Raw genomic sequence first — 13277 nt, forward strand, 5'->3', positions numbered from 1 at the left:
TCACACATGGCTTTGCTTCTACATGGATGGAATGTCAGAATGTGTAGATTCAGATCTATTCTGAGCAGTTTGAATAAGTCCCACATGCTTGCTGACAAATTTGGCTCATTTTTCAAATGTATTAGGTGCTTTTTCCCCCTCTAACTAGATTTTATTCTTTGGATGTATGTATATGTGGATCGGGTGGCTATTGGAAGTGAATGCCACTTTCAAAGTAGAAAATACTTAGATAAGTGTAACTCTTGGTATTAAGGAAAATATCCTTCTTTCTGAACAAATTAGCTCTAAGTAGTCAATCCTAATATAGCTGTATGCGAAGAAATGCTGACTCACCCAAGAGCTTCATTTTCCCCTTCCCTGGTTTCTTGAAGAGGTTAATGGGCCTTTGTCCCTAGTGTTCCACTGGAGGCTGTCATCTCAGAATTCTCCCCGCAAGACAGCTGATGCCATAATCTTCCTTTGTCCTGAGGGCAAAACATACCTTGGAGAGTGTCCTGCTCACAAATCCCCTGTATCCAGGGATACTTTCAAGACTCCAAGTCCTTGCTCTTATACAGCTGCCCATTGATTACGGTACTATTTCTCAGGACACCTCTGATTGTGACCACATCCAGTGGAAAAAAGACTTAAAAAACACATTAGTCTTAACAGAATCATTGACTTAATCAAATTCAATGGGCTGGAAAGTCACCTTGTTAAATTACAGATTCTGATTCAGTAGTGGGTCAGGCATGGGGCTGAAGTTCTTTTTTTCTAATGAACTCTCAGGAGATACCCAAGCTCTGGGTCTGCAGACTACATTTTGGGTAACAAGGATTTAAACCACTCTATATACAACAACATCATACACAGATATATTAATGAGTTTAAACCCTAGATAGGCCTTCAAAATGGAATCTTCTCTGCTTTAAATACACTTTTATGTATTTAAAGTCTGAATTAGAGGTCTTGATAATTGAGAATTTCTGTAACTGGCATGAAGCTCAATGAGAATTTCTGTTTCTGCCTGCATTACAGAAAAAATCTATGGTAAGGAGTTGTGTTCCCATCTCAGCAAACTGTCTAGAGGAAGGCTGAATATCTCGACCCTTTCGTGAAAGCTAAATAGGCAAGGTGCTCTGACCCCCTTCTCCATTGCCAGTATGTCTCCATGATGACTCCCACCGGAGTGGAGTAAATCTCTATTCTCCTTGGTCTCATGCACTACCTGGCACCTCCAATCGTGGCTCAGAAGGGCAAATGTCTCTCATAGCATCAGTTCTTAACACTACAAGTTTCCTGTGGCAGAGCTACCAGTTGCTATTTCCACAGAATCTTGGTGTGTTTCTCACTTTCTCAAACAGATTAAACATCTCCCAGATCTATGGTGACCAGACATATTAAGAAATGTCCTCCTACCTCCTCAAGAACAGGATTCACTCTTATCACTACAAAACCCACTTGGAATAATTACCTATTTCCTCTAATAGTGATGATAAGAATAGTTTCCTTTTATTTTATATTTTCAATGGGCCAGAACTGTCCTGAGAATCTTACAGATAATACACGAGTCACAACAAATCCTAATGAGATGAGACTGTCCCTATTCCACAATGAGGACAACCAAGGACACTGAGACATCAAGTAATTTGCCTACACAGCTGGTAAATGACAGCACCTGAGTTTGAGATCAAGTCTGCTAATTCTGAAACTGTACTCTGAACTTCTATGCTGTGCCTCCAATGCTCTAGGTACTGTTTAGAAGACAACGTTGTAATCCACACTGCCCCAAATCGCCTGGCCAGCTCCATTTTGCTGTATCCTGAAGAAGAAAACTGACTCAAGAAATTTTCCTTTGCTCGAACCAAACATTCAAACACCCAGAGATAATAGGAGAACACTGGCCTGGCAATGATTGAATTCTGCTCTAGAAGACCTTGCAAAAGCCCCATATTTCTCTCCTCATCAGGGGAACAGCGACATATGCAAATCAATTCCCAAGACCTCTCCCGGTATTTTGCAGTTTCTGTCATCAAAGTAAACCTATAGGTCTTCATCTAAAAACTGCCACACTTAAAGGTATTTACAATATATAGAAAGGCCAAAACTTTGCCAAAAACCCTCAAATCCCTAAGGAACTAAAAACACATTGTCCCCTTCTTTTGTATCTTCCAAACATTCAGGACAGTGTATACTGCAGGTGTTTAAAAGTGCCTGAATGCAAAGCTGAATGACTGAATGCAGTATTTGCCTATGTAGATTTGGCCCATGTTAAAACCAAACTAAAACAAAACTAACAACTACCATGTATACCTGAAAGATTTTTTTCTCTCACATATGTTTTAAGTAATAGTTGTCTGTCTATTCCAGACCTCATGGTGCATGTGAGGGTATATTTGTCAGCCTAAGGAAAGAAGGTTCAAAGGAATCGAGAAAATCAGTTTAAATTATAATGGTTTGATTCAAATTTCTTAAAGTATTTTTAGAATATATCCCACGTAGTCCCATAACCTGATGAACAAATATGTTGAAGGTTAAATCATTTAAAAATCATTGAGGGTCACAGTGGTGACCAGGGATTTTACAATACGGCATCCACCAATAGCATGAGGCTTTGAGCAAAGTCTGTACTGACTGAGGGCATGCCCTTAAATGTGTTTTCTTAGCAAATCCCCTGTGGGGTCTTATATTTATTGCCTTTTGCCCCATTATAACAGAATGGTCAACCCTTTGACCTCCTGGACAATGAGGTCTGGCTCCCTCTCTACAAAATTAGTTACTGAATCAAAGACTGATGCTATCTCTGCTTTTTTTTCTTTAATGACATATATTTTCATTCTATATATAATGTTCTCTGACATTTTGGCAGTCTTCAAGACATTTCATTATGCCGGCATCATTGATCCCTGCAGCAGCCTACTCATCAGCTAGCTCTCACTCTTCCTCTTTCCCCCTCCTTTCCTTTGTCTTTTCTCCCTCATTTGCACTAACTTAATGGAGAAGCATTTCTATTCGTAGACTTGTGGCTCATGTTTCTAAAGGTCATTAAAGGCAGTGGTGGGAAATTAAATGAGACAGATTTCGGTAGTTACCATTTGAGTTCTAAATAAGCATAATGCTTGATTCTTGAGACAATTATATTTCTAAAAGTCAAAAACTTGGATTTTACTGTGAAATATATTCTTATTGTTTCATTCTACTTGGAGAAACTTAAAATATATTTATATTTTATTATGATTCTTGAAATCCAACTTTTCAAGTTAGTAGGGCATTTCTACTCTCAATTTCCATTTTACAAATTTATTTACTCATTTATTTGTTAACAAGATAGGCCATGTTTAAATGAAAGTCCAGGGATCCAGGATTTTACATTCTTGATTTAATATTCTAGCCCATGTTTCCATATCTCCCCCAAGTCATTACTTGTTTGATTTCAACCATTAACTTTCCAAGTGTCCTTTATGCATCAGGCACTGGACCAGTTATGAAAACCCAAAGGAGAACAGGCATAGCTACAAGCTCAAGGATTTTGCAATCTTTCTCATAATGCTCCCAGACATAAATGCAATATATCTTTTTTTAAGCTAAAATTGAATTTGCAGATGTGTTTGAGGACTGTACAGAGCTTTCTCCAATCATTGGAAGCCACTGGGGAAGTAAAACCCACTCAGGAAATTATCCACTGATAGTCTGGTGTACATGAGCCAAACTTCAAAGACTCCTTGCTTTTTCTTCCTCCATTCTACCCCAAGAACCACATCTCTATCAATTCTGGTGCCTCCCAGCTCTCAGAGTATTACCCAAAACAATGTAGTACCAAAGCATGGAGCACTTAAATCATATTTTTCAAATTGATAGCAGAAATTAACTCTAGGATCTCCTCCAAAGCTCCAACAATTTAAACTCTTTTTTTCCTTTTCACTATGCCAATTTTTCTTATACATGCATTTATAAAGCCATGTTAAAGACCATATTCTAGTTAAACAGTTAAAGTACCTGTCTTCAGGAATGTTGGTACAATGTTAATATTAAATTCCACCTTCTAGACAAATCTACACCAATCTGAGTGTTCTTTTCTCCTTTTCTTACCTCTACCACCATCCATCATCCACTTCCACAATCATCCCCCCACGCAAAAGAAGAAGAAGGAAAAAAATCTCCTTCACTTCACTTTCTTCAGGTCATTTAAAACCAGCAATTTCTCTTTTAGCATTCTTGTCCTACCTGCTTCACTCTACAACTCTATAATCTATAATTATATCATTATAATGATATAATGATATAATCTATATATCATTCAGTATGACTTTAGATTATTTTTAACTACCTATTTTGAATATCTTTACCTATGTTGCAAATGCTCCACATTTAACACATTCTAAATATAATTCACTCTCTCCCCCATCCCACTCGCTCTCCTGTATTTTTCCCCTCTGTAAACACCATTATCTACATTATTTCCTAAACAGATGGACCCAAGTTATCCTCAACTCTTATTTATCCATGTAATCAATTACCACTTTTTTGTCACTTTTTAAAATATTTTAAACCTAAATTTTCATCTTCATTTTTATTGCCATTTTTTAATTCAGGTTCTCATAAGTTGCAATTTTTTTTTTTTTTTTTTTTGTAAAGCCTCTTAAGTGGTCTGCTGACCTCTACTCTTGATTCCCCACTCTCATGCAGACAATCCACCTTCCACACTGCCACCAGACTGGTCTTTCTTCCCCAGCCTAAAATCACGAATGGTCTCCCTATCACCATCATGATAAAATCCATATAACAGCATAAACAGTAAGGCCTTTGGAGTCTGATTTGGCTCCTGCCAGTCTGCCACTCCCAGCTCCACTTCTGACCACCACCACTCACCTTAATAATAATAAGAGCAGTTGTTAGTACACAGGGATGCTTCTCTGTCACCGGCATAGTGCTAAGTGACTTATATGGATACTATTTCATAAGTCTCACAATGACCCTGTGATACTATTGTTATTATCCTCATCCTTCAAACTTGCCAAAGGGCACAGAGGAGGAGTGCAAACCTGACTGTGCCTTATAGCTGTGTCCACCTCCATCTGAAGTGCCACACACTCTCACACCTCTATAATTTACACATTTGTTGAAAAGTTCCTTGCCTTTCTAGTCTAACAACAATTCTGCCTCTTCTTTTCTCCAGACTTTGATATGCAGTCATAAGCCCCAAGCAGAGTTGTTGCTTTTTGTTGTTGTTATTGTTGTTGTTGTTGTTGTTTTGATCATAGAGCATGTTTTTCCAACATCTATTTGGCATGTATCTTAAACCAATGACACCTATCAAGTCATTCCTCATCCCACACCCCTGACTGACAAAGAACAAAGACAAAGGAACTGAAGGTGCCATGTACTGAGGTCGAGCCTTGGAGGAGGGTATGATTCTCTGTAAACCTTCAAGTGGAAGGAGTGGAGAGGTTATCAATGGCGTGAGAGGGGCCACCCTCTTCCCCTTTTCACTGTTCTTGCTGGCAGCTACCAGAAAGGCAGAATCACAATTGATGAATAAGGCTTAAGTTCATAGCAGAAGGGGGGGTTGGGTGGAATAGAGAAGCATAGAGAACACCTGTCTAGTCATTTAATTAAAAGAACTGCAATGTAGATGGCCCTGCTTATCAGATTAGGTGAAAAGATAATAGACAATGAGTAGAAAACCTATTGGACATACTATCTATATGCCTTCTCCTTTCAGTGGCTTTTAAAGGGCAGGAATCTGTCTTTGAAATCACTCCATCTCATTCATATCTACATCTCTTTACCTATCTGCCTCAAAAGGTGTTTGCTTAAAAAAAGAATGAACAAAAGAAATAACAAGCTAACAAAGAACAAAGAGAAGAAATAACACTTCCAAGTAGCTATCTTCACTAAATTCACTACTTAAGCAATTACAACTCATAATGCCCTGTTACATCCATGATTTTAGTAAGTAGAACTTAATGAGAAAATCCATGTGGCTAAAATTATCATCAGAGGAAATTACTGTTGTCTTTAAATTTGGAGATACAGGAGAGTTTTCCATTAGTGATTTAAGGTAAAACTGATTTCCCCAGAGGACTCCTTTGTGGAATGACTGCCATCAGAGTGTGAACCTCCCCGGGCATGAAAAATGGCTGTGAGAACCAAAGTACCTACCAAAGAGCCATAGCCCAACATACATGATCGTCCACCTAAACGAGCCCCAGAAACTGCCTCCCTAACCCGACATTAAGAAATAATAATGACAATGATATAATAAAATTAAATAACCCCCTAATAAATAAAATTTCTCAACATTTTTCTCACTATCTTACACTCAATTCTGTTTGGCATGACAACAGGTTTTAAAGTACATGAAAAGAAAGTTCCAGGGACGCTCATCCTGATAATCTTCCTTAAATTAGTATCCTGTAATCTAGTTTCCATTTAGCCATTGGAATTTCCCAGCAACCCCTGGCTTGAGGAAAACTATACAAAATATAAAAATATAATATAAAGACAAAAGTGCGACCACAATCAAACGTTTACAGCAGTGAAGAGGCAAATAAGTGAATAGTGTGTCCATACTGATGCTGTATCCATCTTCATACCTCTTCATGAATCTCCAGCACAGCAGAAGACTTCCTGACTGTGGTTACGGTGTGCAGCCTAGATATAGGAGAAGAAAAACACAATTTAATATATGCATATACACACACACAAATACATATACATATACATACCTATGTATATGTCAAACTTGACTACCATGAGGATTATGTACAGAAATCTTGAATTAGCAACAGATGGAAAATAATAATTCAATTTGGAATATTCAAAGTCAAAGAATTATTTGGGCAGAGTTTTCCAAAAACAAGGCACTCATTTACAGCACATTTCCTGTGCCATCATGAGTTTCCTGTTTTCTAGAACAAAATTAATTGTACACCTACCTGCACTCAACTAGGCCTTGTGATTCACCTACTGAAGGAATATTCTTTATGAAGACAGCATTGCAAGCCAAGGTGGTCAGGGGAGGTTTGATTATGATAGCAATGCCAGAGTTTGCGGCTTTGTTCTCCCTTGTTATCTTCACTCAATACCAGGAATGCAAATGACTCCATCCTTCACTGCACACCCCCAATCAAATGTTTGAACCCCCAGTGCCTTTTGAACATTTCTTCTCCATCTGAGATAGGCCTAGCATCAGCAGCCTCTTTCCCCCGTCACTGACCATAGGTGGCCTCACTTGTCTCCGTGTAGGCAAAGACCTATGATTCCATGAGCTGTACTGCCAGTGTCTTCCTTTCTCAGCCTCTGGTTCGTTAGCTTTCAACCATGTACAAGATAATCATCTGGGAGAGGTAAACAATTAAATAACGGAAGCTCAGGACCAATCCAGACAAAGCCAAATCTCGGCAGATGGGGCCCAGGCAGCAGTCATTTTTCAAAGTTCCCCAGGTGTCTCCATTACACAGCCAGGGTGGAGAAGGGCTGTTTACAAAATATGGGAGACTACATCTGGATAAAAGAATAACATTCCAGAAAGAGTTCTTGGCCACATTTGTTTCCTTTGGTTCACCAACTTCTACCAAAATCTCAGGGGATTGAATTCAGGAGGAAAAAATGAGTTTAACTTGTAATAGACTGTTAAAATTACCCAAAATTTATTTCCACAATCCCATATTCAATACATTAGCTTTATTATTTGATTTCAAAATATTTCCCAAGAGGGTGTCCCCTTATAAGCAAAAACATTTCAGGGCTCAGAAAAGAAAAGAACAAGGATATTGATTCATCCAGTTTAATTCATTTGTTTTGGTTTGTGCAATAATTCTAAACTAGCTTCACATCGCTTAACCTTGCTCTGCAGACCCGCACGTTACTCACTTGCATAGCTTCTTAATAACAACAAAGAGAAACGAGGTTTCTTTTTGGCTTCTTTGTAAAGATATAAAGAAACCTCTGGAGGCTACCATCCACCCTTCTGCTCTTCTCTGAAGCTGCCCCTTCTAAAATCTGCGACTCAGTATCTCTTCAGCATTCCTTCCACAAAGACTTCAACCTCTAGCACCTAAGGGCTCTTCACTGCTTCGACTCTACCGCCTGCTTTTTCCCCTGAAAGCTGACCCTCTAGAGAAAAGAAATAGCCCTGTCCTTCTCCAGCAGAGTAATTGATGTATTTCGTATAAACGGCTAATAGGAACTAGTGAACCGAGCTGTCTCTTGCCTGACTGATTTTCCCAAAGGTCTGTGGCCCTAAGTCGCTTTCTCCCACATAAATTTCCCTCTTCCCAATGTTGAGTATTGAATATGTGTGGGTTGCTCACGGTTGTGGGTGAATGTACAGAACACAGAGGCAGTCTGAGGCAAAATTATGAGGTACGTGAAATTTGCTTGCAGTCATGCCTGTCAAACTCCCATCTCCTTCAGATGAGGAAGTGTGCCATTACTTTCTTCCACAACTGCTCTATTAAAATTATTCTCTCTATCTGCATTGGTAACAAAATATCAATAGCTGATGAGGACATAGTGTTATTACTTCAGAAAGAGATGCGTTTTAGCACTTGGTTTTAACTGTTCAATTCAACAGCAAAGGCAGCAACCACCAAAAAATATGAAAGCACTACTAACAATTATCCCTTAGATCTTTTCACACATCAGTTTTGCTTAATTTTTACAACTTCAGGAGATAGGTATTATTACTGTTTATTCCAATTCTGGCTCTATGTTGTCAATTTGTTCAAAGATATAGAGCTATTGTAAACATATTGTAAACAGCCGAACATTAAACACTGGTCTTCTGTCTTCAAATTGTGTGTCTCTTCCCCTGTACCACAGCAATAATGATAATGCTACCTTTTATTTGTGTCTTTTTGTCATCTTTTCGTTTGATCTGTTGTGAGGAACCTAAAGTCCAAAATATATGTCACTTGCTCAGGCACAATGAAAGAACAAGACAAAACCCACATCTTCTCATAGCTAGTTCTACTTTTTTTCCACTGTCCCTTACTTACTCAAGGGAAGAAGTATTGAAAAATATCTAAAAATCAAGTAAACAAGAACAAAAAGCACTGAAACTAGGGGCCCTATCAACACCCCTCACCTCAGACCATGAATTCAGGTGCCTGTTCCACTTTTTACTGCTAATACTGGCCCTGAGTGGACACAGAAGACCACCAATAACCCCAAGTCTGTACTCACCCTGAGCCTTTTGGACCTTTAGGAAAAATGGTGCTGGATTCCCAAACTCCTTTCATTGTGTAGCACAAACAGTATCAACCAAGGAGCATACATTTTGAAATCCAGTAGACTTGAATTTGAATTCCTCCTCTGCTACTTTCTGGCTGTTTAAACATGGGCAGCTTACTTAACTTTAACCTTACTTGAACCTCAATTTCTTCTTCCGACAAAGAAAGAGAATAACCCAAGGCTCTTGTGAAAATAAAATAAAAGAAACCTGGCACACAGCAGAAATGTCATCTCCCTTCTCCCCTTCCTTCCTCTGCCTGCCCAACTTTGATGCCCTTAGTTAGTGGTAGTGATGTGCCAAACAAGAGAATCATTCTATTGTGAGATCAAAGCCATGTGAAATAGTACTCTTGGAATAAAATGGTTTTGGTCCCAGATAGGCAACTGACGAGCCATGGATAAACAGTGGCTGTTGCTCAGATGGACACATCTCTGTATCTTAGTTGCTCCAGAATCAAAAACAGAATCACTTCTCACTATCTATCCATGTCATACAACCTCTACATAGCTGATTACTTGATTTCAGGAACTTTGATAAACAGAAAATAAAGTCCTTCCTACACTACTCCTAGGAGATGAGCTTTAACCCTGAGAAGACAGCACATCTGAGGAGCTTGAACCCTGCCGGATTTTGAAACAAAGAGAGTGTAATTCATTTCCAGCTTCTGAAGTTTTACCTGAAGTCTTCCAGAGACTTCTTCTTGGTTGCTTTCAAACCACCAGTTTGGCAACAGGCAAATTTGTAATCAATAACTTGGTAGATGATGGGATTGTACATCGCTGCAGATTTTGCAAGTAGGGTTGGCACCACAGAGAGCTGTATGGGAATGGAGTCTGGCCTTCCAAAAGCTGACCACACAGACACCACTGCATAAGGAATCCAGGCAATCAGGAATCCAGCACAAATCAACATCGCTACCTGATGAGAGAAAGCAACAGAGAAAAGAATCAAGACAGCTGGTAAAGGACATGAGTCTGAAATGATGGGTATGGAGAAGGATCAGGTCACCTCTCACACCCAAGAAAGTCTGTCATTGTTTTCATTTACTTTGTTCATATCAATCATTTCATATGGACTTCTGCGAAGTTTAGCCAAAAGAAGTGATTACAATTTTTTATCCCATTTACCACATCCTATCTAGTTTTCCCTCTAGAATTTGAATGTATCCAAGGACCCAAAATATAACCCTCAAATAGCTGTCAGATTATGCCTCCATGTGGTAGGAAATCATATTTCTGGACTTCTCAGCCCACATTCACTTAAAAACTCGATGGAAAATATATTCACCTTGATGAAATTTTAAATCATCATCCATATTCGCCTCAGGAAACAGAGACTCTGCCCTAGTTTGAAATTCTAATTTGCATTTTCAGAAATTTCTATTAAATGTTATTTCTTTCGACTCAAATTTTTCTCAGGTTTGAGGCTCAGATAGTGGAAATTCACTAGGTACATAATGTAAAATAAGTCATTGAGATTCAGCCAAAGTGGCACAGTTGTATAGAACAATACTTTTCCAGAAAACACTTTTCACTCTCACAAAATTATAATCACCTTCGGGGCCTCTTTATTTTCAGACCAAAGAATAATTAGTGATAGGGTTTAAAACACCCTCACAAGTCTCTCACGATCCGCAATTCAGTCCCTTTAATAATGTGGTTCTAATTAGTGCTGTGTAACTACCTGCCTGACCCCTATACATCATCTCACTTCAACAAACTCTTTTCAACAAGTCTTTGTGTAAGACACTATGCCTAGTGCTGTGGGGCAATACAAGTAAAACCTAGAGCCTGAGTTGTATCCCTCTAGAATACAAATAACTACAGTACAAGGCTGAATATGATTTAAGTGGCAGCTCAGAGGAAGACACATGTATATCCTATTGGGCAAATTGGGGAGTTAGTTTTTTGAGACGAAGTTTCACTCTTGTTGCCCAGGTTGGAGTGCAGTGTTGTGATCTTCCTCCCTGCAACCTCTGCCTGCCAGGTTCAGAAGATTCTCCTGCCTCAGCCTCACGAGTAGCTGTGATTACAGGTGTGCACCACCATGCCTAGCTAATTTTTGTATTTTTGTAGAGACAGGGTTTCACCGTGTTGGCCAGAGTGGTCTCGAACTCCTGACCTTAGGTGATCCACCCACCTCAGCCTCCCAAAGTGCTGGGATTACAGGCACAAGCCATTGCGCCCAGCCTATTGAGGAAAGTTTCAAAGAGGACGTGCACCTTGGCAAGTAGAAATAAAGAAATAGTGGTGAAACAAAGTAAAGGCATAGACAGGAACGTGGGAGGTCAGTATAGGAACCAGTGAGCAATTCACTGTGGTATGAGAAAGCAACAAAGGGAAATGAGGCAGGAAAGAAAGATTCAGGGTTTTGTATGGCATTATTGAGCTTGCACTTAATTCTATATTATTGAGACACTAGGAGGTTTTTGAGCAGGATATATGATGAGAACTCTGCTTAGGAGGATTAGCCTGTAGAGGAAAATGGCACAGAAAAAAACAGAAGGTAGAAAGATCATTGTTTATTCATTCAATCAACAAGCTTCTACATGCTTTGTGTGAAGGATAAAGCGATAAACAAAGCAGACACATCCCTGCCCATGTAGAATTTCTACTCTTGGCAGGTTTGATTGGGCAAGAGTCTAAAGAAGAAATAAGAAATTAGAGTATTGAGACTAACAAATGCAATAAAAACTTTGGTTTTTATTTAAAACTTGTGCTATTTCAGGCCCTAATTGAAAAAGCGTACACTAACTTCAAAGTATCCTTACACACTGTTATCTACTAGGATATTCCTTCCGTAAAATAAATTTGAAATCTACATTCAAATCAGTCTTCTGCACAGTAGACATCTATTTGTTTGGGGCGGGGGGTTGTTTGTTTGTCTGTTTACCTTTGTTTCCACCTTCCCAGTGTATCTCTTCTACCTTAGCATCACCAGCACCCCTCAACCTGCTAGGCTGCCTTATGAAGCTGACATCGTAGGCATCACATGACCCAAGTCTGACCAAGCAGAGGACTACACATTCCTGGCTACAATAATAGGAATAGAGAGCAGCACATGACTCAAAAGATCTTGATCAAACCCACCTTGGGGATTTTATAAAGTTCCAGGAAAATTGGACTTTCCTATAATCTCTGAGTAAGGATGTAGCTATGCCAGGTATCACTTCCTTTTACTCCCATCCCCCACTTTAAGAAGCAAAATAACAATTCCCAACATCAGGGTCATGACAAATTCTAGAGAATCAATGATAAGGAGTGAGACATACAATGTTTTATTAGTAATCATTAAAGCAACACTATTTGTGAATGCCTTTTTTGTTTTAGACGGTTGATTGGATGTGTTTTTCCCATAACAAGGTCATATGTGTGCACGTGCATCTCAGTACGCTTTAGTGGTAGGCAAGAAATGCTCCACAGCCTCCCGTCTACTTGGCCTGTGGAACAGCCTGTCTATGGGGTGTGTTTGCCCTGGAAACCCATCTCTGTGGGATGTATAAGAATGAAACATGGAAAATCTGCCCTAAAGTCTCAGGTTCTAAAGTTCCACCCAAGAATTTCAGAACTCATCTCTGAACATTAACTGCAGCATGCACACACAAAAACCCTTAATAATATCAATTTTGCTCCATTTTGCAAATAGAGAATCTGAATCCCCAGGAAATGAATCAAGTGAACCCAGATCTCCTGCATGACCTGCAACCTTGTTTTTGGTTCTTGGCCAAACTGTCACCTGTGCTTAACAGTTAACCTGTCAAGTTCCAGTGTACACATGCAGCTCTCCCATTGGACTTGCTTTTCTATCTTTCTACAAAGCTTACCCAGGAGAAATTTTTATTTGGTTATGTCTGTGTGACTTTTGCTTATAAATGGAATGGATGCCTCAAGGCTCACAGTGAGGGCCTTCTTTTTCTAAATCCCCAAATAAACACTGACTATAGAAATAAAGCTTGCTTTAGCAGATGTCTAGGGACTTAACATAGCTCCATCTTTGCTTCTTTGGTGAGTCATATGATGAGTTCACAGTATCCCAAAAGCTGTTTTCTGTGTTGCTGCCA

The 13277-nt window shown here is 39.2% G+C and overlaps 1 protein-coding gene across 1 annotated transcript in view; it reads right to left on the bottom strand.

Moving 5' to 3' along the window:
• The window catches only part of OPN5 (opsin 5), a 44824-nt gene that overhangs the window by 8330 nt on the left and 23217 nt on the right, over positions 1 to 13277 (bottom strand). The window contains exons 5-6 of the mRNA XM_023213077.1: positions 9894 to 10135; positions 6576 to 6633 (exon numbers count right to left, since the gene is read on the bottom strand). Coding sequence (XP_023068845.1) covers positions 6576 to 6633; positions 9894 to 10135 — 300 coding nt within the window. The remainder of the gene's footprint in view (positions 1 to 6575; positions 6634 to 9893; positions 10136 to 13277) is intronic.

This window comes from Piliocolobus tephrosceles, chromosome 5, assembly GCF_002776525.5.
Source record: "Piliocolobus tephrosceles isolate RC106 chromosome 5, ASM277652v3, whole genome shotgun sequence".
NCBI classification, from domain to species: domain Eukaryota; kingdom Metazoa; phylum Chordata; class Mammalia; order Primates; family Cercopithecidae; genus Piliocolobus; species Piliocolobus tephrosceles.